The following is a 25,097-nucleotide window of genomic DNA, read 5'->3' as shown; positions in this document are numbered from 1 at the left end:
CATAGCGGGCCTACAGCTGATATGCGTATTACATTTATGAATATACCTTATGAACAAGGAATAGTTATGTAACGTATTGTAGTGGCGGAAACATGCACAGTACTTACTGAGAAAACCGGAAGTAAAAGGTGAAATCCATTGACTTCTTCAGACAACTGTGTGGACTACACTTTATCGAGCTGGCTAACAGGCAACGGAACGCTAAGTATTGTCCTGACAGAGGAACAGTATGGCAGCGGCTGTGCTGAGGAGCTGGGGGAGAGTTGTGCTGAAAATAGGACCGAGAGGAGCCGCTTGTCTTACGCCTCGGGCCTCCGGAGGTCAGAAGCGACTGTTACCTTTTGTTGAAACAGTGTTCTCCACAAACTTATCAAGGTGGTTGTACCTAGCAGGGAAGCTACTAGTATATGTGGAATAGAGAATGATTAGCAAGGCCTTGGCGCCACTGCTACCATATACGGTCGTGAGAATGCGGTTTGCGAAGAAATCGTTTCGTCTCTTGTTAAATAATGTCTAGTTAGTATTACCTGTCGGTACAGATTCGTGTTTTGCTAGTACTTTGCTGCTAACAAGTCGAGTTATGTACGTGTGGCAGCAAATGACAGGCGCCGTCGTGATTAATTTTAGCTAATTGTCTAGCTAGACTAGCTAATTCAGCTAGCTAACATTTTCTTAAACTTAGCTGGCTATCTAGATTAATTTACGTTATCGTATGACCATAAACGATATAACGATTAATAACAGAGTGTGTTAAGCCTCGGGATATAATGACATTCAACCTTGAATCTGCTCCAGTTGGTTGGTAGATCTAGCTAAGTAGCTTGGGTTAACTGGCTAATAACGTTACAAGTAGCAACATTGAAGTAACGTAGCTAGCTGGATTACTCTTCGTAGTGATATTAAGGGCCTTACATCTCTCTTATTTCACCACTTTTGTTTTAAACCCCTATAAGGAGTTTCTTATTCTTTCCATAAAGTTACCAAAATGAAATTAAAATACTGCCTAATTAAAGAATTGTTCAATCTGTTTTTACTTCATATGACTTAGCACTAGGACGCGAACAGTGGTGAAAACAGTCTGGGTTGATCCATTTCTGAAGTATTTAGATTAGCCAAATAGATTAATCTGTTAAATCCTCACCATTATCAAGTAATGATAAACGATTCGTCACACAAGTGAATATAGGTCACGTTTTCAGCAAGAATTACCTTGCATACATTTGCCATTCTTTTAGGTGCCAAAAAGAAATAAAATAGCTCGTGAACAAAACAAAAAGTGAAAAAAAGGATGGAAATATTTAGAAAAATATATTTTAAGACCCTGTTCCTTAACAATAAAATAAAATAAATAAAAATAATCTCAAAATGGTACATCAGGATGCTGCCCTGTTTCAGTGGTATCAGTCCTGAAGAGTTCCATGGCAAGGTTTCACAGGGCAGGTACTTTGAGTTGTTGGTCTGATGTCGTGCACATTGTCGTCAGGCTTCCTCATATGTCGTTCACTTTGTCGTCAGGCATACTCGTATGTCCTGCACTTGGTCCTACCTTATAGTTATTAGCAGATGTTGCTTCAGCTTATTGACAAGTGTTTGCCGAATGATTTGGTGACATGGTTTTCAGCCTATGTTCACACAAACAAGTTGCCCCTAAGAACATGAGATACTGCATGTGCTTATATGGACAATATTTAGATTTTTATATTGGATATTTTTTAATACTTCATTATAATTTTGCATTTAGTGTAATTTTAGTGACATGTAGGCCCACATTTTTTATTTTCTCCCTTCAGTTTGGTATCATTAGAAAATATATTTTCAGTTCTAATAATGTTTTTGTTTTACTAGTTCATACAAGTTTATATGAAAAACTGGTCCCAGCACAGATCCCTGGAGTATTCCTTTCCTAGACTGTCTGTTTTAGATAGCTGTGGTGCTTTGACAGACTGGTTATTCCTGACTATTCACGATGATGTTTTGCATGCAATACATGTTGACTTGTAATTCACTGAAACTGTGCATTCCCCCTGTTTTATGGTATGGCTGTTTGCGTCTTTCCGTGCATTTTGTGCATGTGCACCTTTGACTCAAATCCGTATTTTTTTGTTGTTGTTTAAAAAGGTCTCAGGCAAAAGTCTACAGTGCAGTTTGCGACACGGCCAGACCAGCCAAAGCTGGCCTATCGGAAGGTGAAGGGAAAGAGCCCGGGCGTGGTCTTCCTCCCAGGCTTCTCCTCCAACATGAGTGGGCATAAAGCAGAGGCACTAGAGGAGTTCTGCAGGTCTTTAGGCCACTCCTACCTGAGGTAAGTTTCATGGAGTAGCTTGAGCCATCATCAATGCTTCACATCAGCAGTGCCTGACTCGTGTTAAAGGAAATAAACCATTGTTAATTGAACACTGAATGATTAAATTATAACCCAACAGTTTGTGTTATTCTGTGTTTCTGATGTGTGTATTGACGCCCACAGTCAAGCCACAGTAATGATTATACTTTGTGTAGGGTGATGCATACTATTTCTTTTGTTGTTAGCACGATATATGTTTTATTTCTGTTTTTTTAGGTTTGATTACACGGGCTGTGGGGCGTCGGAGGGCGTGTTGGCCGAATGCACAGTCGGCAGCTGGAAGAGAGATGTTCTGTATGTGCTGGATGAACTTGTGGATGGTCCACAGGTGAGTTTCTCCTGAGACGGTTTTCCTCCGTTTCTAAGGCAAATGCATCCTCTGCTTAGATATGTCACAGTGTGCATTTTCTGCAGAATGCTTTGTTTTTGTTGATTATTGAAATATCAACAGGGTTGGTAAGTAAGTGTGCACGTGTTGTGGGATGGCGCAAGCTTTAAAATAATATTTGCTAAATGTCTTCCCTATTATGGACGCACCATCAATTTACAGATCACGGAAATTGTATTGAACTGTTTGTGTGCCTTTCAACCTAAAATATTCAACTCTAACCGTACCATCTCCTACAAGGCCCTGCAATTTGCAACATTGTTTTTTGGAATAATCTGCAGTTGCTTGGGTTCAATTTTAACAGTCAACACCGGGCTGCAGAAAGGTCAGCTTAAAGAGTTAAAGGAACTACCAGGAACAATATAAATAAAAAGACCAGGCCATTTACAGCAGTTGAATGACAATTCTATCTTCCAGTGGTGAAAATACTGGGGGCATCAATGGACTTCACATCGAATTTGAGAAAAAAAATAATATATTTTGAGGTAAGTTGAGTTGTGTAGGCTCAAATAAATCAGATCAAAGACTGTCTCAAGTAAAGGCCTCAACTGCTGTGTTGTACACAGCATTCTTCTATATGTGTTATAACTAGAATCATTAAGATGTAAATCATTTGAAGACTATTAGCTAAAGTTAAAGCTAGCTTATGTGGCATTAGTTGGTGACCGTCTGGTTGGACAGATGAGATGTTATTGTTCCAGCTTGATGATTTTTCTGGTAAAAGATTTATGATTAAAATGAGTGACATGGCGTTTGAGAATTTTTTGATCCATTATAAGGCACTGGTTTTAAATCTTACTCCGTTGGTATGGAGCTATGGATTTGAAACAAGTTGGTGCAGAATTTGTTTAGATGGAAAGACTTCCATTTAGCTCATCAGTAAGTTCAAAAGAAAATACATTGCCCTCATCTAAAGATATAACTACATTCAGAAGATATAACTACATACAAAAGGTTCACACATCAAAGTTTTTAGTTAAAATACATTTATTACTGAAATGTTAGGTTCTTACTTTACAGGAATATAAGACTGCAGTGAACTTACAACACCATTTTACTGATGAAGACAAAATATGCAGATTTTTTTTGTCTCATTTTAATTAAAAACATTGAGTACTGGTCTATTCTGAATGTAGTTGCTGATTTCTTTAGACCTACGCACCTCTGTTTTTAACCCAAAGTGCTGAAATTAGTGTAATCTGTTTCACATTCTGATGTAATGATGGAAATCTTAGTGTCTGTGAAGCTTAGAGAAGTGGTTTTATGCCTTTAAGCAACTAAATTTTCTGTCTTTTCAAATATATATATATATATATATATATATATATGTATATATGTATCTTTCCCATAAAAGTGTTGTCATGTTCTAAACTGTCAACTAAGCAGTGCTTGTTTAACCAGGTAGTGTACCTAGTTTTACCTGACAGTGTAGCATGCTTTGTTCCCCTCTGTCAGTTTTTGTTTTACTCTGTCAAGCATGATTACTTCAACCTCGAGGTGACCTTGTGCTATGCAGTCTCACGGGAAAATATTTTGGGTTTCCTTGGTTACCACTTAAGTCTAGTGTCTCTAGCCATTAGCAGGTTATACTTGATTATTATGTAGCTTTTATCATACTTTATGTATGTCTTACATTGACAGACGGCAGCCATATTAAGCTTACAAAAAGGTATTGGCATCCTGGTTGTAGCTATATGTTTATTCAAATGCTTAAGATTCACAAAGCAGTGTGTGCAAGAGAGACCAGTGTGTCGAACAGGTCTGCCAACGGCCAAGTTGCTCTTAGAATTGGCACTTTCTCACCCTGTCACTAAAGAAGTTGTATTTTTTCCATCTATGTGCTAATCCTTAGACAAATGGAGAAAAGTGGCGGTAATGTGGCTTACTGGTTAGGAAACTGAACTCATAATGGTTGTGGGTTCGATTCCCAGCTGGGGTGCTGCCATTGCACTCCTGAGAAATGTGCTTAACCTTAATTGCTTCTGTAAAATATCCAACTGTATTAATGGGTTATATCAGGAGTGGGTAGTTCTGGTCCTGGAGGGCCAGTGTGTATGCAGGTTTTTTTTCCACCAATTACCCTGGCTAATTGAGCGGATTGGTTGTATACATCAACACTGTCTCATTTGCAGATTAGATCACAATAAAAGGTTTCATATAGGCACACAAGAACAGCCTTTGGTTATCCTTCATCCACTTGTCTAGAAATGTAGCTTACAATGTCATATGGTGTAGATGTTAGTGCTAATTATGTAATTAAGACCTGAAGCTGGCATGAAAACCAGAAACGGATACGGCCCTTGTTGCCCACCTCTGGGTTACATGTTAAAAAAGGAATCTGTTTAAGTCACTCATCAGGCATGTGTTTCATGCCAAAATGTAATGTGAAACTTGTTTATATTCAAAAGTAGAACTGTTTAAAGATATAGGCCTACATGTAAACAAACTGGACTCATCTGCTTACTACAAGCTTGCTGCTTTGTTGTTAGTAGAATGAAGAGCATTGTGTTTATTTAATTATACTTAGAGATTTTGAACCAAATGCAACACTTGAGCCTTCCCAACCGCTGAAATATTCTTGGGATCCACACTGAAGAGGTGGTCATTGATAGTACTGATCTGAAGCGTAGCTCTCCCTGGAGGTGCAGTTACAACTGACACAGACTGCCATTTGGACCTGCCAATGTCATCTCCTCTAACGTAGGCATGTTCAAAGGGAAACCACACAGCTGTTTTTCAGTGGTTACAGTGGGGAAGTCACCCTTTATATAACCATAAAAGGGGTATTTCTTCTGTTTGATATTGCAAACGTTCTGAAGAGCAGTTGTGAATGGTTTAAATATTTTGTTTCTGTCATTTTGCGAACCTGAGGTTGATTTTCTGTGCTGTAAATGAACCTCAGCATTGTGCACAGCTGCAGAAACGTCTGTGTAATCTGAGTGAGTGGTTTCCCGTGGTCTCTCTGGTGCAGATCCTGGTGGGCTCGGGTATGGGCGGCTGGCTCATGCTCCTGGCAGCCATCGCCCGTCCAGAGAAGATCTCGGCCCTGGTGGGCATCTCCACCGCAGCCGATCACTTTGTCACAGCCTTCAAGTCGCTTCCTTTAGAGGTGAGGCAAATCTCTTCACCGCTACTGTATACTGTGATTATGAACATAGGCAACAATGAATACCATGTTTGTTCACTTACGTTTGATCGGGATTGAAGTCTTGCAATATTTTAATTGCTTGATATGCACGTTCACATGGTGATCCTTGTTTCTTTGAATGAAAGGCCAACAAAAATTGAAATGCCCAGCTGCTTTTCATGTGTGGGAGGGCATGCTTCTGTAACTGTTGGTTGCATTCCACATTTGCACGACAAATGCTACTTTAAGAGCTGTCAGTTAATTTTATTAAACTTACAATAAAAAATCTGCTTGCACTTTTTAAATAAATTTTTTTTATAACATAAAAGTAATCATATCATTTCTTGTCGTTTGTTTGGCAAAAAAAAGCCACGTCTGTATGGGAGAGTGTGTTCCTGAGCTACAGTTGATGTAGAAGCTGAAACAGCCCCTATGGACATGTTATAATTGTAAATATATGGATGTTTTGGAAAATATAATGCAAAATATATTAATACAGTTGAAGATGTAAAGTGGTGTGCAGCTCCCACAAAGAGTCAGCATTGCGATTGTTACGCCACACAATAACTGTTACAATCATATGAGTAGTAGATCCTTTTTGTGGGAGTTGTGGACCACTTTACACCTTCATACGAGTATAGCAGAGGCCAGCACCCCAACCCACCAATTAAGGGTGAGCTACTAGTGGCACCAGTCCACTTAAAATAAATAAATAATAATAGTCATTTGTGAATATGCCCCTTTATTGTGGAGTGTTGCAGTCTCATTTGTGACCATCATAATATTTCATTTCCAGAAGGTGATGGGTGTTTGAATGCAAATGATATTTGTGAAATATCTCTGTAGCTGTGATTGTGACTGGACAGCTTTTATCGCACGACGCTGACCATGCCTTTTGTGCTGAAGGCGAGGAAGGAGGTGGAGGAGAAAGGCGAGTGGACCGTGGCCACCAAACTCAACGAGGAAGGCTCCTACACGCTGAGCATGGACTTCCTGCACGAGGCGGAGAACCACTGCGTGCTGCAGTGCCCCATCCCGGTGACCTGCCCGGTGCGCCTCATCCACGGGCTGAAGGACCTGGACATCCCCTGGCACATCTCCATGCAGGTGGCGGAGCGCGTCCTGGGCTCGGACGTGGACGTCATCCTGCGCAAGCACGGACAGCACCGCATGGGCGAGAAGGACGACATCAAGCTGATCGTCTACACCATCGACGACCTCATAGACAAACTGACCACCTTGGTGTGAGCGGGGGGAGGCGGGGCTGCGCGCTGCCACGGCGACCCCCTCCCGGGTGACTACACCGTTCCTCCCTCAGGCCGGGTTTGACCCTATCGTGCAAGTACAGGGGAGAGGAGCGGAAACGAGGCTGCAGACTGTGAAAAAAGAAGCTTGTCTATAACGTGCGCCTTGCGAGTGGTTTTTAATCATTTTTTTTTTTTTGTTCCTGTTTATTCAGTGTTGTCTTTGTAAAAACTTTGGTCATGCTGCTATTTTCGGTCAACAGAGTACAGCTCCCCCACCCCCGGAGGTCTGTTCTGCTCAAACGCCAGGTTGCATAATTCTCTACCTGTGCCTTTTTTTTTTTAAAAACACTTTTCACACTGTTTCCCATTGTTAATTCACATAATAAACCATATGTTTCCCCAAGCTTGGGTGTCTCATGACATGTTCTCATAACAGCCCACTGGTATATAAAGCATTCTTGCAGTGATCTTGAAGGGAACAGCCCTCTGTGATGAAGCATTATTACAGTGATCTTGAAGGGAACAGGCCTCTTTACTGAAGCATTCTTACAGTGATCTTGAAGGGAACAGCCCTCTCTAATTAAGCATTCTTATAGTGATCTTGAAGGGAACAGCCCTCTGTGATGAAGCATTCTTACAGCGATCTTGAAGGGAGCAGCTTGCTGATGTGAAACATTCTCATTCGCAGCTGCTGTTTGCAGTGCTGCACGACTCTCGCAGCTGCTCTCTAATGAAGTTTTTTCAAAGCTAAAGAAGTGTCACAGCAGCTCTAGTGAAGCCTTCACTCGGCTCCCTGCAGTGAAGCATTCTCACAGTTCATTCTTGCTGTAAGGTAGTTTTCTCAGTCTGCCCTCTAACGTAGCGGCTCTGTAGTTAAGCATTTACACATTTGCTCTTAAATGCAGCAGTGGACTATATAATGAAGCATTCTCACAGTTTATCTCTGTAATGAAGCATTCTAACAGTTTATTTCTGTAAAGAAGCATCGTCACAGAAACTCTGTGATGGTGCATCCTACTGTAACAGCAGCTCTGTAAAGAAACATTGCCATAACAGCCCTCTGTATAGAAGCATTCTCTTAGCTGCTTTTTGTAATGAAGCAATGTCACATTAACCCTGATAGGATGCATGGTTACAGCAGGAAGTATTTTTGAAGGCATTGTTACGGTATCTTTAATAGCATGCCAGCATGGACTGTCGCATAAATAAGCACTGTTAAAAAGCATTTTCATGGTTTGTCTGACAGGATACATTGAAACAGCTGGAACTATTGTTAGCCTTGTTACAGTTGCTGTCTTTTAGGAAACATTGTAACAGCAGGAAGCATTGCAATGTATTGCCACAGTAGTCTCTGACACGATTTTCCCCAGTTTTCACTGATTCCCCTAATTTTTCAACCTTCAACCTTCTTGAGTTTGGGAGAACACAGGCTAGTGTGTTTCCTCAGAAGTGCGCGCTGCCTGCAGTTCATCATGGCACCACAGCCCCCCAGCTGAGCTGCGCTTTAATCGCGTGGGAGGAGTGCACCGTGCTCGACCAGAGGAGCTGCTCATGCTTGAAGAGGTGGGGGAATCCTGCAGGGATCTGGTGATGCTATCAGAAATATTGTGCCACACACCACTAATGTTCTGACCACAGTCGGCACTGCCAAGTTCAGAATTTGTTTCCAGAGCATCTTTGTGTTCATGTATTTGATTTGCTTTTTCACTTTCCCACAGGTACATTTTTAAAGATGTATTTCAAATTAGGTTTAGAGAAGGGAGAGCATTACTAATGTTCAAATTTCTGATGGAATATGCATTGCTGTTTGTACGAGATTAAACTGTGGAACAGCCTCTTGTCTTGCCTATTGTATGACTTCAGATTTAATGTATGTTTGTACTATAATTTTACATTTGGCACAAATGTCCTCTTTATTTCAAGCTTTGAACCGTGCATGTACTGTATATAATTTTGGATATAATGGGGTTTATTTAAATGCATAGTATGCAGGGTTTTATTTGAAAATATTATAAAATAACTATGACTGCATTGGCAGTCTCTGTCTTGGCACACATTTGCTGAATCTGTGCTCTTCTGCCTTTATTTCTTCAAAAATATGTAATGCTTTTTTGTGGGGAGGAGAGGGAGTGGCTACAGGGCCTGTTGGGTTGGGATCGGCTGCTGCAATGGCGGAGACGAAGAAGGAAGTGCAGTGAAGCCAAATAGCAAGCCGTCAGGGCTCGTTCAAAAACCAGAGTCAACCTTGGAATAGCTTTTCCTCGATGGCGATAGACATTTGTAAATTGTATGTTTGTGGTGTTGGTCCACCAGAAATATATAAAATTTGGAAAGATTCAATATACAGTGTGTTTGCAAAGTAAGTTTAATTGAACGAGTGTTTCTGGTCTGATATTAAGCAAACCTAAATTAAACAGTGCATTTAAAACTGCAACAGGGTGCAAATTAACTTGGTGTGAAAGTGCACAAAGTACATAATTATTCTCCCTATGAGACCAGACTTCCCTTGGTATGAGAAACCCTGTATATCAACCTATATTTAAACCTCCATTAGATGGCAGCAGATCTTAGTACTTGGGCTCTGACTTGCACGCAGGAGAAAATTGTAACGTGAGGACCCCCATTGAGGAAGACTCACCGGATCACTGGTTGCAGTGTGGAGGACTCACCTGAACACTGGCTGCAGTGTGGAGGGGTCACCTGATCACTGGCTGCAGTGTGGACTCGTCTATTCACTGGCTGCAGTTTGGAGGACTCACCTAATCACTGGCTGCAGTGTGGAGGACTCGCCTGACCACTGGCTGCAGTGTGGAGGACTCGTCTGATCGCTGTTTAACAAAGTTTTAAATTGATTAAGTTTTCTTGTATTGTGTAAAATGTGCCACACCATAAGACACAAGAAGAGGGAATTGAACTAAAAAGCACTGTTTGCTTGTTTGGCAAAGCTCACCTTTTGACCTCCTCATGTATCCAGAGATGTCTATTCTTCCTGGTTCAGTCAGGATGCTTTCTCTGCATGGGTTTCTGAATAATTAGCTGTTTAAAAATTCATCAATCAGCATAGACTTGGACTTGAAGGACATGAAATTTTAGTATCACTAGAAAGAATTGTAAGGCCAATGCATTACCTTATAAACATTTAAAAACATTTTAGATAAAAATGATAATAAAATATTGCTTAAATATACAAACATTTCTTATTTTTGTTTTGCATTTCAGAAAAAGCCCATGTCACATTTACACCCATATGTGTTCCCTCACCGGTAAATTCCTGTTTTGAAGAAAGACTTATTTCTCAGTTTGCTGGCACGGAAACACGTGATTATTTGACCAGTGTGATTTAGTTTGGTGTGCTAGAGAAATTTCTCTCAGTTAAAGGAGGCTTTCTTTAACGTGTGACGGCTAACTGTGAGATTCATTGGGACTTGTGATTCAGAGAGATTCAGGCAAGCAGGGGTGAGGTAAAGATTACTTCACATCGCTTACTGCAGGTAATTCAGACTGCTAAGTATTTATGCATAAATTCTGTATCTCTATTTTGTCTGACCAGTTTATGTTGCATTTATGTGGTATTGGTGCATTATGGTTTAAACACTATAAGTTAAGGAGCCTTGTACTGGTGTCCAACATTTCCAGTTAGAATGCATATTTATGGAATCACCATCTGTGAGATTTATCATTTCTGTATAGTTATGCTGTAAAATATTTTAATGTTTTTGCCGTGGATATAATTCTGCATAGCATTCATGTGCCATGAAGAATTATAGTGAGCAGTGTTTCAATTAGGGTTGCCATTATTCTATATGACCTTGACACTGTTTTCAAAAAACCAGAAATCCTGTACATTTTACAAACATTTTCCTGTAAGAGATATAGTTTTTTAATAGGGTAGTCAGGTTCTGAAACTACAACTACTGCACCTGATTTCAAAATCTGTGTGGTGTCAGCCCAGAATCTGAAGATTTGTCTTTGGCCAACTGTCCATGACATTAGTGTATTGTTTATTAACGTGTATGATTGTTCATTGGACTGGACTCACTGGGTTGAACATCACACTGCTGCAGTAACCAGGTCTGATTCAAAGGTCATTCTGATCTGTTAACTGCAACACTGACCTTTCAGAGGCATATGCTGGCAATAAGTCAGCTTCACCTCAAACGCACAAACAAAGGGCATATCAGCAATAATATCAGGACACACGTACTCTCACACATTACTGAAAGGATTCAGAAATGTACATACTTGTACCAGATTTTCAGAACTAACTGTTTCTTTTTTTTTTTTTTTACAGGTTTGAGACATGAGGACAATTATACTTCTGCTGATTCTTTTGAGTGGTAAAGTGTATTTTACAGAACTAATACTTAAGCTTATTGGATTACAGTGAAGCAAAATGATTACAGTGTACCCAATGAAAAATAAGTTCAATTGCAGGTAGCCATTCCTTTCACGTGACACTTAAGTTTGTCCACATGATGTATATTGAGGAATGATTTGCTTTTTAAGGCCATGCTATTTCAACATTATCAATGTGTGCCATGAATACATGTGTCATATTCACAAGACCTGTAATCAAGCCAGTTAACTAACATTTTAATGTACTATAATGTGTTATATTGAAAGAGAGGCAGGATTTCCATATTTAGAGCTGATGCATTTAAATCTGAATTTCTGTTCTGCTGTTCTATGTTTTTGTGATTCTGTAAGCTTTAGCAGTCTCAATATATGTGGAAAATGGGGTCAAAACATGACAACTCATTTATATTTTAGATTTTAAATGTTAACATGTTTTCAATGGAGATCATTTCACATTAAAAAATGTGAACAGAACTGAGGGACACAATATTTGAGAGCGATGAAATGATTGGAATAAACTGCTAGTTTAATAACTAGCAGTTACATTCTAAAAATGCTTTTTGTAGGTTTATGAACTGTAATCAATAACACTTTTATTTAAAAATATTTTCTACATCAGGAATTTATACTGCCCCGGTAATGAAAGAGGAAGAAGCAAAGCAATTCATCCATCTGAAAAGGCAGACCCAGTATCCTGGCGCAGGGTACTGGGACCCATACCACTCCCAGAACCAATGGGGATACACTATACAAGAGCAGGTAGGGTGGTAATAACCAATGGGGTTCTACCTCCAGATTTACACAGCAAAAGAACATACTGAAGACTCTCCTGATTGGTCCCTCATTCACTCCTACCTTCAGACTCCCTTTGGAGTGATCAGTGTGAGACTGAAGTTTAGTGTTTGAGGGAGTGGTTTAGAATGTTATTATTACATATACATCCTCAGCATTTCATTTATAGTAGAATAAAGAAGCTAATTCCTAATCTATGGATTCATGGGTTCAGATGTTACATGACCTTATTTGATCAGTCTGCATTTATTCTATTCTCTTAGAAGTATGCATTTTCTTCTCATACATTAACTACTGGACTTTCTTTAGATATGAGTAACAAAACATAGCTGTCTTTTAAAAATATGAGTAAGAAAGCCGTGGTTGTTTTTAGCAGCAAAATATACTGAAATATACACAGTGGAATTATAGTATAGTTTAACTTGTGTACACCTCTTGTCTCTATTTTTGCTTTTATGGAAAATTTTTTATGAAAGTGCATATGTAACTTATGTTGATACGGTGCCATCAATGTGACTAGTTTGCACGTCTTTGTCTAATTGCGTATCTTTATGTTTGATGTTCTGTGGGATGCATACATGCACACTGTCATGCATGGGTGTGTATACTGTATATGTATGTTTGTGTGTAATGCCGTGGTCTCTGTGTTTCAGGCCAATGAGTACTGGACGATGCTCCGAACAGATGCTCAATATTACATAGACATGGGCTCCCTCATGTTTGACCGTGCAGTTGCTATGTGAGTACCGAAGCCTGTATAGACAGTTTCTATTTCTTAATAATTTATTATTATTATTATTATTATTATTATTATATTGTCAGCTGTGCTCATAGGCTATCCAACAGAGATACTTGTTCACACATAGCCCCTCCCCCCCATCCACTTCTCTCAGTTAAACCTTGCTACCTCTCTAAACCGTTTTTCCTTTGTATCTCTGCCCTGTTTACTTTGCATGAAACTGAGAATCTCAGCATTCACTGCAGGGCCAGTCCAATCATTTTCTCCAGCCAGAGATTGTGGCTTCTGGCTCTCCCTCCCATTCTGTCTTGGCTCTGTCCGCAGACGTTCTGGAGTGGTGGTGCACTTGAGCCCCTCAAACCCACAGCTAGCTTGACAAGTTCTGTTCTGCATTTACTGTAGCACTGAAGCAGCGCTAATGAGTTGCTAACAATCTTCCTTCTGGTTCCACTTCCTGTAAATATCGCTACTGCTCCCAGCAGCCTTGGAAACATATATCACTACATGCATTATGAACGTCTGTAAAAAGGATTTTTCGCCAGCTAACAATGGCCTTGTATCATGTCATTCTACCTCTTCACTCACCATTTTTTATTTAATTGAATGTTGTAATACATGCATCAAACCTGTCAAACCAGGGGTCCCACTGGGTCACAAATTTAACCTATTAGCTTTAAACATTTCCTATATGCCTAAAGCTCTATTACCCACCATGCCGTGATATGGATGACAGTGAAATCTTATTCTCATGCCCCTCAAATGAACCCTTCATTTTAGCAGCTGAGTGCATGAGCAGCACTGAGACCTGGAGCAATCACTCAGTTATTTCATTAAATTAATACTGTCTGTAATGCTCTTCCAACCATGGCAGCCACTGAGCTGGAAAATCAGGATTTCACAAAAAGAAATGGCCATGACATTGAGACCCATGATTCAATGAAAGACAATGGATCATCATAGATCCCAAATGAAAATGTTAGTTTTAAAACTGAGTGTGCTCCATATTGTTTGGGACAAAGGCATATTTTTTCTTGGTTTGCCTCTGTACTCCACAATTTTTGATAAGCAATAAAACAATTTGATTGAATTTAATCAGAGTAATGGCAAGAACAATGTGTGAAGGCCAAAAGGAACTGCCCAAGATCCAAAGTACAACCCTCATCTATGACACATGGTGGCGGGTGTTATGGTTTGGGCATGCATGGCTGCCATAGGCACTGGCTCATCATAATTGATGATGTAACTGCTGAAAGTAGTAGCAGAATGCATTCTGAAGTGTACAGAAGCAACACATCTGCTCAAGTTCAAAGAAATACCTCCAGACTCACTGGGTATTGCTTCATCCTACAGCAAGACAATGATCCCAAGCATACTGCTAAAGCAAAAAAGGAGTTTTTTAAAAACGGGGAAATTATTGACTGACTAAGTCATTCACCTGGTCTGAATCCAATTAAACATGACTTCATATTCTGAAGAGTAAACTTAGGGCAGCTAGCCCTCCTAGCAAGCTGGAGCTGAAGATGGGTGCAGTACAGGCCTTGCAGAGAATCACCAGAGAAGACACTCAGCACCTGGTGATGTTTATGGGTCACACAATTCAAGGAATCATTGCATGCAAGTACTAAACATTACTATTCTCATTTCCATAATATTTATGTCCCAAACATTATACTGCGCTGAAATGGGAAGACCGTGTATGAAAAGTGCTGCAATTCTAAATTGTGAAGCCAAGCTGAGAATGTATACTTTAACCATATGTGAATTAACTGATTACAAATCCAGAATTGTGGAGTACAGAGCCAAATTGAGAAGAAATATGTCTTTGTCCCAAACATTATGGAGCTTGCTGTGTAAATATAGACTGCTGAACTGAACTAAAATCTGAGCTAATGTCATACCTATGCACATCTTCTTTCTGCCTCCTGTGTTTGATCTGCAGTACATTCTTAATGGTCTTCAGTACAACTACAGCCCATACTTAAATCAGACTGTTACCAAGAAAAAAGGATATGGCACTGATTTTTTCACATAAAAAAACATGTTCAATCCTACCAAATTGTTTTTTAAAATTAATGTATTATTTATTTATTTATTTATTTACAGTTTTAGCCCAAGCAGATATTTATAAAATCCAGTTGCTTCAAAGTCCTGTAAACAAATCTGAAGTGTTCATAGGCCAAAAGATAAAGCTTTATGCTAACTTTAAAAACATATATTAGCAGAAAGATAATAAAATTATTTTGCAGATTGTCATTTCTAAACACTGGCATGTAAGGTCTGTACGTGTGTGTTCTGCACTGTACTGGATATTCTGAATGGCAGCACACTAAACGGTCATACTGCCTTGTTAATGCAACATTGTTGCTTCAGGATTTAAAAACATATGTCACAGCATTTGTTGGATTTCACAGGTTTCAAAAGCTTCAAAAAATCAACAACCACACTTGAGCATACACACATAAACGCATTCAACATTGCAGCGTAAATCCATATATATCTTGTCTTGTCTTGTCTTCCAGTGAAAATAACAAGCTTTACATGGATATGCTTCGGAATGCTCGAACTCATCTTGATGGACTCACAGAAAGACACTGAGAATGCTACAGAAGGAGATACTGGCGAATAATGAGGGAACGGGGAACACCCACAATTGTTCACTTCTGCTGAGCAAGATAATAGAAATGAAGCCCTTGATACAGATGTAGGCTCTGCTGGAATAGATGTTGGTTCTCGGTAGTGAATCAATCTGACATATGTAATACATTTTATTTTACTTTACGACAACGTACAGCAGATTCTTGTGTAACCAAAAATACATATGCATTTGTGAACAATTATCTATGTCATTACTGCATTTCACATGACATGATCATTGTGCAATGAATCGCTGACTTTCCAAAATCTGCATTCAATAGGCCTGCATTCAATTTACCGAAACCCACGAACCACCCCAACTTCATACTCATTTGCAGGCAATTAATAACAATACACATCATCTAAACTCCCTTTAAGCCGAAAGGAAACGTCATTTTGAGGCACAGCGTATTAACTTACATGTGTTAGGCTATGCAAGGCAGTCATCTTTTGAAAGCACAGCGCTTATCGATCGCTGAGAACGCTTTCTGGTTTGCTAAATTTAGACATACGATTAAAGCCGTTTCCGTTCGCAAGCGGGATCTTATATCACTCACTGGATTTTGATTGACGACACTAATTTGCAAGTAGGCTTATGTTTGAATGAACGAATGAAAAACACACGACTGCATAAACGAATAAATAAAAAAATTAATACCTGAAACATTAATTCATTCTAGTTCCTGTTCGTATTTTGTATTTACTAAGGAAATAAAAAATAGGCTACTCAACATCGGGAGATTTAACGTAGCCTAGTGTGCAGAAGGAGGCCGACCAGAGCTTCACGCAGCTTTTGTGGGCTGTGAAACGCAGAATTTGAGGCTCGTGGATCCCATTTAATTAAACTAGGCTTAATTGTTTCCTGAAGATCAATATTGAGTTGCAGCGTCTATGCGATTATAGTGAAATGTTATTTTAACCCATGTCTCCCAGGGTAAAACGTACGCATGAGTTTGCCTTCATCTCTCCTGAAGTGTTGTAGCACTATTTCGTACGTCATATCGAGAAAATAATTGTGGAGTACAGGTTAGGAACTAGTAACAATAACGTAGGAGGTGGTCGAATTGTGGCACTGGTGTACCCCGGTGACCTGAATTGCTTCCTGCTATATAAAAGGATGCGACCGTCTGTTAAATAAATGTCGACTATTTCAGAGCAGCATCTTGCATATAAAACGTGGAGCAGTCCGCCTCCGGACAGTGAGCTCATAGCCTCGCCCACGCACGCGCCCCTGTCCAGCCTCTTCAGCAAGTCACTGCGGAGTGAAACGAGCAGAAAGCAACGACGCTACACAGGCCCTATCTACAAAATCTTATCGTAAGTGCGACAATGAAAACGGGTTTTAAATGTATGTATTAAAATACAAAATGTGATTATATTTTTTTAGCACTGTTTCATTTTGCTACATTGTTAAAATCATTTTGTAAAGTCAACGCATTGATGTCATGTTGTCGAGAATTAGGATATTTGAGGGTTATATTTAAATAGCAGTTGCGCTATTACGATGGTGCATTCGAAATAATCTTCATTTTCCTGCGATTATTTTGAAGAAAATAAACTGCGCGTAATAATATGATTAAATATAAATGTGCAATCTACCATATGTACCTAAGCGTGTACTTTAGAATGGGATTTAAAAGATAGAATTGGAATTAGAAACTGGATTGTACGTATGTAAAACAAAAGTAGGATATTACATTGTGACAGAAGGCGTTTTTATTTCTGACTATAATTGACGTCCAGTGCCACACCCTACTCTACACGACCGCTGGTCCTAGGACATTGTTACGCAATAAGTTCTGGCTTCGGGTGGGAGGACAAATTTTGTTAATGCATTAGGAAGTTCTCCTAGGTAGTCTAAAATTCAGCTACGGTTAAGTTTTGGACTTCAAAGGCAATGACAGAAACGTTTTGGACGAAATTGCCTTTGTTAAAAGATTGCTCTACTGGTCTACAGCCAAATCTTTTTTAATATACCTCACAGATGACACTTGATTCAGACGATAATATTGTTATTCGTCAGTCTATTATTCAGTCCCACACAGGATTCAACACTTTTAACTTTGGTTAAAGAGCTTATTTCCACCATTTCTCCATGCTGTCATGTAACCTAACACCAAAGACAATACATGATAAAAATAATGAATATCTAGCACGTTAAATGGATACATCTATTCTTAGACTGATGAGTAGTTATGGGGATACATGATTATTACAAATTAACAAAATATTGCATTGCATTGAAACCCTGTATTGATTTCTCTTTCTTAAATCTATGCTCCTTGGAAGCAATTTGGATTGACAGCGAGTAATAATTGTCAGGTTGACCCAAATAACATAGATCTCAATGTAAATGGTTGGGATTCTCTATTGAGTTCTAGGGTAATCTAAAGACGGAAACACACCCTGATGAGGAAATTAAGCTGTCACTGCAAACCGTGTCTAATGCATTTAGTCTAATCCATGTCTTGTGCATTTTTCAGGGTGTTGTTCCATATTTGGAGGGCAGTAGTGCTGGGTGGACAGTTTGTACTGAGAAATACAGCAGTGATGGCCAACAGAGGACCCAGCTACGGACTGAGTCGGGAGGTGCAGGAGAAGATAGAACAGAAGTATGACCCTGAACTGGAATCCAGGCTGGTGGACTGGATCATTGCGCAGTGTGGGGGCAACGTGGAGAGGCCGCAGCCAGGAAAACACAACTTCCAGAGCTGGCTAATGGACGGAACAGTGAGTTTATTCATGTCCCTGGCTATAGACCCTCATGGATGATCATGAGTCAATAGTACAGACCACAGACCCTCAGTGATGCATATGTGGGGGAGATGGGAGACCTTGTGAGTTACAGAAATGCTTTGGTTGAGGGCCTGATATGCTAGTTTTCAAAGTTGAATGGAGACAATTGGCAGGCAGTTGACAGAGATTACTATAAGTGAGGAACAGGAATGGAAAAGACTAGGTACATTGAAGCAAAATATTCAAATATTGATGAGAAATGAGCTTTTTTAACAATCCACTATATGTAGCTACCTTGTATATAAAAAATTAAAAGTAAACAGTGTTCTTTCATCGTTCTTCGACCTGGCAGAAAAAAGTTAAAGTATTGAATTTTTTTGACAGCATGCACTTGTTTTGGATGATAAAATTACAGTGAGAATATTATATATCTTATTTTTATTGAAAGTCTTGTATTGTATGTTTCAGCAAAGTAGAATATATGGTTCTTGAGATTAGGACCAGAGACTCGTGTCTACAGGGGGAAAATGAATTGATGGGTCTTATGAGGATGCAACTGATATATGCAGATAGATATATCTACATTGTGTGTAGCTGGAACACTATAAATAGACCCTTCACTCCCTTTCCAGTACCACAGAAATATAGTGTGTTCTGTGTTTGAGGTGTGTGTTAAAATGGTAATGGATATAATTTCAATAGACTAGTTTCATGATTTTTTTGGTTTGGAATGTGTTCAAGGACAGTTGGTTTTCCCTGTTTTGAGATGTGCTGGTCAGTAGTTGTCTGCCACATTTGCAAGGTCCTTTCCTGCACATGGCAATTTAAGCAAACTAAATGCATGTTTTGAGGTACTGCAAATTCATTCAGGTTTCATTGGGAGGATGCCATTCTGAAGGACCCGGTAGTGATATTTCTGTCATAATGATTGATGTATAGCCAAGAAGTGTGACCACTTTGCAAAATGTAGGACCCTGCTATTTGTTGTCCACATACACATCGTACACTGACTGTTGTCCTTAAAAATTATAGTTTTTAACTGCCTCCTCCTTGTAGCAGCCAATAAATTTATAAGTGGTGGTGGTATAAGTGGTGTTGATGCGTCAGCAATGAGCCGTCTAGAGACTGGATGAATAAACTCACTGCATCAGTGCGATGAGAGAGGATCTGTGGTGAGGGAAGGGCCATCAGATGGGGCATTAAGTCCTGGTTCTGATTCTGTATGATTCTGATCCCATGGCAGGGGTCTTACCTCTTGTACCGTGGCCAAATTTCTGATTAGACCATCTCCATCTGGTCACCTAATCACACCCTCTGCAGGAAATTGGCTTAGTAATTGTGTTGCTTACTCACACGAAGCTGGTGCTCCTTAATAGAAATCAATTGGGAATGACTCAGTATATCTTAACACTCAAACCACATGATTCAGCACTTACTACCTCATAGTAGCATTGCAGTGGATAGCAAAGACCACTCCTATAGCAGTACCAACATTGTAGTATTTGACATTACGTTAACCATTGCAACACTATAAAAATAATTTACAAAATATTATCACACCTAAGGAATTGCACTCCGGTCTCCACTGTTCAGCTTCTGGGTGGAGCATACAAAGACAAAGCCACAGTAACATGAAAAAAGAGGAAAAGCTAGATTATAGCCTTAAATCATAAACACCAGGGAAAATAAGTGAAAAGAGTATACACCATAAACCTAAATTTCATGCAAATTGTAAAAATAGCCAAAGACAAATATCCAGACTGTTAGCCAAGCTGTTGGATGGTCATTTCCCAGAGCAATGCATTTTCAACCAGTTGCACAGTCAGCCATGTTTTCTCATGGTGGCTCAGAATTTCTCTTTCCTGTGCAGCTTCTCTGCAGACTCATTAATAGCCTGTATCCACGCGGCAAAGAGCCAATCAAGAAGATCCCAGAGACACAGATGGCTTTCAGGCAGATGGAGAAGATTTCCCAGTTCCTGAAGGCGGCTGAGGCCTATGGGGTGATCACAACTGACATCTTTCAGACTGTCGACTTGTGGGAAGGTTGGCAAATGGTTTTATGATACAGTAGCTCATGCCTGGCTAGACTGTAGATCCAGATTTTCACAGACTGCAAGAAACTGACCAGAAAAAGAAAGTCAAAACCATGCACATGTTTGTTTCTGCTTCTGCTGTTTTCAATATGAACAAACTATGGTTGTAATATCCAACCAAAGGCCAAAAAATATTAAAATGAAATAATTGAGCCATCCATTCATCCAGTCTTTCTGGAGTGAAAAGATTGTACAGTATATATTTTTAGTGAAGTTACTGAGATGTTCAGTATGCAATATTTGAACGAACATTATGACACAGACATGTTTGTTTAATGAGAATTGGACATTAAGGGGTACTTTATGCTTGTATGTGTCATGAAAAAATTCCCTGTTTCATTCTGTCCGTGGTTACAGGAAAGGATATGGCTGCTGTGCAGAGAACCTTGATGGCTCTAGGGAGCGTGGCCATCACAAAGGATGATGGGTACTACCGTGGTGATCGTGATTGGTTCCACAGGTAAGAGTGATGCTGCTACACTTCATGGCATTAGTGCCGTTTGTCAAAAAGTACTTGAGGCTTTCCTGGTTTTCTGTGCAGTGATGCACCTCACAGTGTGGTACTGAATCCTGACTATGCCAGCGTCTGACTGTGCAGATTTGGCGGAGAGTCTTGCGGGGGGGGGGGGGGGGGGGGGCATAATTTCCCACATCATCAGGAGGAGCAGAGGGTTTCAGCTGGCTCAAATTGATTAGGTGCCTGTAGTCTGCCAGCTGAGCTTGAAAAGCCTTCCTCAAATGCAGTGGCTGCACAAGTGAGGTGGACTGGGGAGGCAGCGTGCCTATCTGGCTGCGCATGCCTAAGCTGGTGGAGAATCTCGCAGTGATGCAACAAGCCATCCAAATACAATTGGACATTAAAAACAGAAAAAAAGGAAAAAAAAATTGGATAAAAGTTGGTTCCAAAAACAAAACCTGTGTCCCATTAACCTATGCGATTGCCTGTCCCGACTCACCTGTATGGTTGCCTGTTCTGTCGTTCCCGTGCCCTCAGGAAAGCCCAAGGACATCGGCGCGAGTTCTCCGAGGAGCAGCTTCGTCAGGGCCAGAGCCTGATCAGCCTGCAGATGGGCAGCAACCGCGGGGCGTCTCAGTCGGGCATGACGGGCTACGGCATGCCCCGCCAAATCATGTAAAACTGTTCCTCCAGGCCTCTTAGGCTCATTCCTAAATGTACCCGCGTTCCCCTGAACCCCCTAGCTCCACGTACCCCCGGTACTCCCACTGTATACCGCTGCGTCCCCTCAGTATTACTGTCACAGCACAGGGGCCAATCTGTCACACTGTGTTACAGCACTGTCACAAAATGGCGGCAGGCTTGGCAGGAATATGCCCCAGCATACACACTAGTGAGAATGAAACTTTGGAAAGTATTATGAAAAGTATTTATTTATTACTTATAATTACATATTTATTAATTCCAAATTATTATGAATATATTTATTAAATAGTTGTCTTGTTAATTTATTTATTTATTTGTTTGGATTTTTCTCATCCTTTACTTTTATTGTTTGATGTTTATCTTGTGAAATCCAAAATTTGGCTCAAAGCGATGACATGTAGGTGTGTGTCATATGTCATGAAGTGGTACAAATACAGAACGATTAGAACTTTGATTACACATCTGCAATAAGATGACCCAGATGGAGTTGCAGTTGCAGAGCCAGTACTGTATTTCTGGATTACATAAAATTATGTTTCTAATTTGTCCTGTACGTTAGTGTCGTATATTTGGATGTTAATATATTGCATGTTTAAAAGAGGGTTATTGGTTACGATGTGGCAGTTTTAGTTTTGTATATACACAGTATTTTTGTTTCAATACATTTTACTGTGCCTGAACTTGTCACGTTAAATGGGAGCAGTATATTTGCATAGGTCTGGCAGCATGTTTGTTGAGAGAAGTTAGTAAAAAAAAAAGGACTAATACACTTCATCTGCTCAAAGTTACCCCTAGAATCCACTCCTCATGACGAGGCAATGCTTAAATGTAGGAATAAGAAGCCTTTTAAATACTCTCAGCCCTTTAAAAATCAGGGGCTAAGGTGAAAAAATAATGCCTTTGCATAATGCGTTTATTTCAGTGCCACAGCGCTTGTGTTATCAGTGTGGAGATGGGAGGTGGCATACCCTTAAAGGGAGGATCACTGGCGTTATATATTGAAATATGATTTTCAGGTTGATGCTGTGTTCTCCACTGCTGTATGAAATAAGGCAGTGGATAGGTTTATCTGAGGGTTTATCTGTGCCATTAATGAATATCTCAAATGTTAAAAACCTGGCCAAAGTCTGTATATTTGATTATATTCAGTGGACAACCATTAGTGGACTGAACATGTGCTTATAGATTTTTATTTTTTTCCCCTTTCTTTAATATGCAAAACATGACTTAATACTTTGTGCCTTCTTTTACTGGATGCAATTTGTGAATACAAACAAAAATACAATAATCTTTAAAAATGTTTATTTAAGCAGTTATGTCCTCCTTCTGATCTCACTAACCAGTATGACTGTATGATAGTTGAGTGAATGAAATAGCATCAGGTCATGTGTTGTCACTTTTCTTTCAGTGCCATAGCATTTATAATATTTTTATGTTCTGAAGCTGTTTATCAATCAGTCTACATATATATAGATGTTTGTTTATTTAGAGCAGTGAATGTGTGCTCTCAACATTTCCAACTCTATTAAATTATATTTCATGTGCTACTGCTCTTCACATTTAAGGTTTTTTCTCAAATGTTTATAAGTTTGATGATGTCTGTAGTTTGTAAGTTCCTGCCTGTGTCTTTATTGTTATTATTTAACATAGTATTTCTGTATTGCAGAGTTTTGTTTTTCTCTAAGTGACCATTGATTACGTCAACATAAGAAAACTACAGTTAACCTCCCAGTCAGTTTGGCAATGGTATTCAGTTGTGGAATCTGATTTTATTCCAAAACCGTGACTCGTGACTTGTTTTTTGATTCATTCAGTAGATTCCATTTTTATTTATTTATTTTTATTTTGAAGCCACTATGGATATAAGCATGCATTAAAAAACACAATCCCAATCACATCCAACAAAATACTTTTTGAAAACTAACAGATGAATATTCTTGGTATTTTCTTTTATCTAATACAATGCAAACTGTTTTGATTACCTTTTAATTCTGTGGCTTGTGGAGATGAGGGGTGGCATTAAACATGTGGAAAAGGGCAGCCTGGATGAAAGTTGTTTGCATGTAAATGGTTTGCAAATTTATGAGGTCAGAGTATTTGTTCACTCAAGTGTAAAAATGAGTGAGCTAAAGACGAATGAATTAGCATTTATTAAGTGAAGCATCTACCCCGCTTTCTTTATTTAAGCGGTTTTGCAAACAATTGCTGTATTGGGTGGGGTCGGGGGGTGGGGGGATGGGTGGTTAGGACGATTCCAGTGACCCTGGCTGACGGGCCCTCAAGAATTTTAGAGCATCCCTGGGCTGTGATGTGATGAGTTTTAATATCGCATATAGAACATGCTGCCTAAGAACTGTGCCTCACAAGGAACATAAATCAAATAAATATATTAATAATGAATACAATAATTAAAAAAAAATTTGAGGATAAAATACAGAACTATTTTACAGACCTATTTGGCAGAATTAGCAAATTGGCCAGATGTGCTGCACTGAAATATGGGGGCACAACACTCCTGAATTCTAATGATAATAACTTGTATGACACTAAAACAATGGCTGCAAATTTAAGGTAAATTACTGGCTACTAGCAGTAGTACTTTTATAGTATACTTCACAGTAATTTAGTGTAACATATTTGCAGTATATTGCCATTAAATGACAACTATATACAGTGATCCTACAGCAAATTAGACCATGATGCTACTGTATGCTACTGTAGAATTACAGTAAACAGTTGTTTACTGTATTACAATAATAACTTTTATTTTCACATATCAACTGTAAAAAATAATGCAACTTAGTAGCCCATTTAATGTCATTTGTAATAATAATAACAATAATGATAATATTAATAATTTGTAGCATTTCTTATAGCACTTCTCACTCTCAAACAAAACAGTGATGAGGTAGAAACTTACTACCACTGTGTAACACCCACCTGGATGATGAATGGCAGTCATTTTGTGCTCAAACGCTTGCCACAGGAGGAAGAAAACAATTCTTTATCCATATTAGAAATATTATACCAGGGGATGATTAGGTGGCAGATTGAGAATTTGGTCAGGACATCAGGGAACCTCCTACTCTTGGTGTCATTGGGTCTTCAATGACTACAGTGAGTGAGGACTTTGGTTTAACCTCTCATCCAAAAGACAGTGTCTCCTACAGCACAGTGTCCCAATTACTGCACTGGGACATTGGTGATTATTTGCCCAGAGGGCCAACTGTACCCTGCTGGCCCACCAACACCACTTCCAGCAACAACTTAATCTTCCCAGGTGGACTCCATTCCAAGTAAGCCAAGTCCACACTTGCTTAGCTTCAGTCATTCTGCTGGAGCAGGATGCAGGTGGTATGGCTGCTGGCATTTTACGACCCCTTTTCTAATGAGGTAAATTAAAATCAAAGACAATATCCATATTACATGTTACGTTTTTTATGCTACCAAAATGTATGTCCATAGGACTTAGAACAC

At 39.5% G+C, this 25,097-nt stretch overlaps 3 protein-coding genes across 6 annotated transcripts; all 3 read left to right on the top strand.

Annotated features, from left to right (window-relative positions):
* On the top strand, positions 1 to 8,941 carry abhd10a (abhydrolase domain containing 10, depalmitoylase a). 3 transcript variants are annotated; one of them, XM_035432048.1, is made up of 5 exons: positions 1 to 320; positions 2,119 to 2,302; positions 2,561 to 2,672; positions 5,704 to 5,918; positions 5,964 to 6,158. In XM_035432048.1, the coding sequence occupies exons 1-5, from the start codon at positions 230 to 232 to the stop codon at positions 6,139 to 6,141; spliced, it is 780 nt and encodes a 259-aa protein (XP_035287939.1). In that variant the 5' UTR covers positions 1 to 229; the 3' UTR covers positions 6,142 to 6,158. The 3 variants fall into 3 exon arrangements, with proteins under 3 accessions (XP_035287939.1, XP_035287938.1, XP_035287937.1); XM_035432047.1 differs by lacking the exon at positions 5,964 to 6,158 and adding an exon at positions 6,771 to 8,941 and having other exon boundaries at positions 16 to 320; positions 5,704 to 5,846; XM_035432046.1 differs by lacking the exon at positions 5,964 to 6,158 and adding an exon at positions 6,766 to 8,941 and having other exon boundaries at positions 33 to 320; positions 5,704 to 5,841.
* Positions 8,942 to 10,494: 1,553 nt separating this feature from the next.
* Positions 10,495 to 15,683, top strand: LOC118235070 (uncharacterized protein C3orf85-like). Its single transcript, XM_035432052.1, has 5 exons — positions 10,495 to 10,597; positions 11,398 to 11,443; positions 12,082 to 12,221; positions 12,908 to 12,993; positions 15,513 to 15,683. The coding sequence occupies exons 2-5, from the start codon at positions 11,407 to 11,409 to the stop codon at positions 15,586 to 15,588; spliced, it is 339 nt and encodes a 112-aa protein (XP_035287943.1). The 5' UTR covers positions 10,495 to 10,597; positions 11,398 to 11,406; the 3' UTR covers positions 15,589 to 15,683.
* A 1,064-nt stretch (positions 15,684 to 16,747) lies between these two features.
* LOC118235069 (transgelin-3-like) lies at positions 16,748 to 23,660 on the top strand. 2 transcript variants are annotated; one of them, XM_035432050.1, is made up of 5 exons: positions 16,748 to 16,944; positions 18,111 to 18,357; positions 20,234 to 20,408; positions 20,816 to 20,918; positions 21,453 to 23,660. In XM_035432050.1, the coding sequence occupies exons 1-5, from the start codon at positions 16,766 to 16,768 to the stop codon at positions 21,592 to 21,594; spliced, it is 846 nt and encodes a 281-aa protein (XP_035287941.1). In that variant the 5' UTR covers positions 16,748 to 16,765; the 3' UTR covers positions 21,595 to 23,660. The 2 variants fall into 2 exon arrangements, with proteins under 2 accessions (XP_035287941.1, XP_035287942.1); XM_035432051.1 differs by having other exon boundaries at positions 16,858 to 16,975.
* Positions 23,661 to 25,097: the final 1,437 nt, after the last annotated feature.

The sequence above is a fragment of the Anguilla anguilla genome, chromosome 9, assembly GCF_013347855.1.
Source record: "Anguilla anguilla isolate fAngAng1 chromosome 9, fAngAng1.pri, whole genome shotgun sequence".
Classification (NCBI taxonomy): domain Eukaryota; kingdom Metazoa; phylum Chordata; class Actinopteri; order Anguilliformes; family Anguillidae; genus Anguilla; species Anguilla anguilla.
This window is presented reverse-complemented; position numbering and strand designations above follow the sequence as displayed.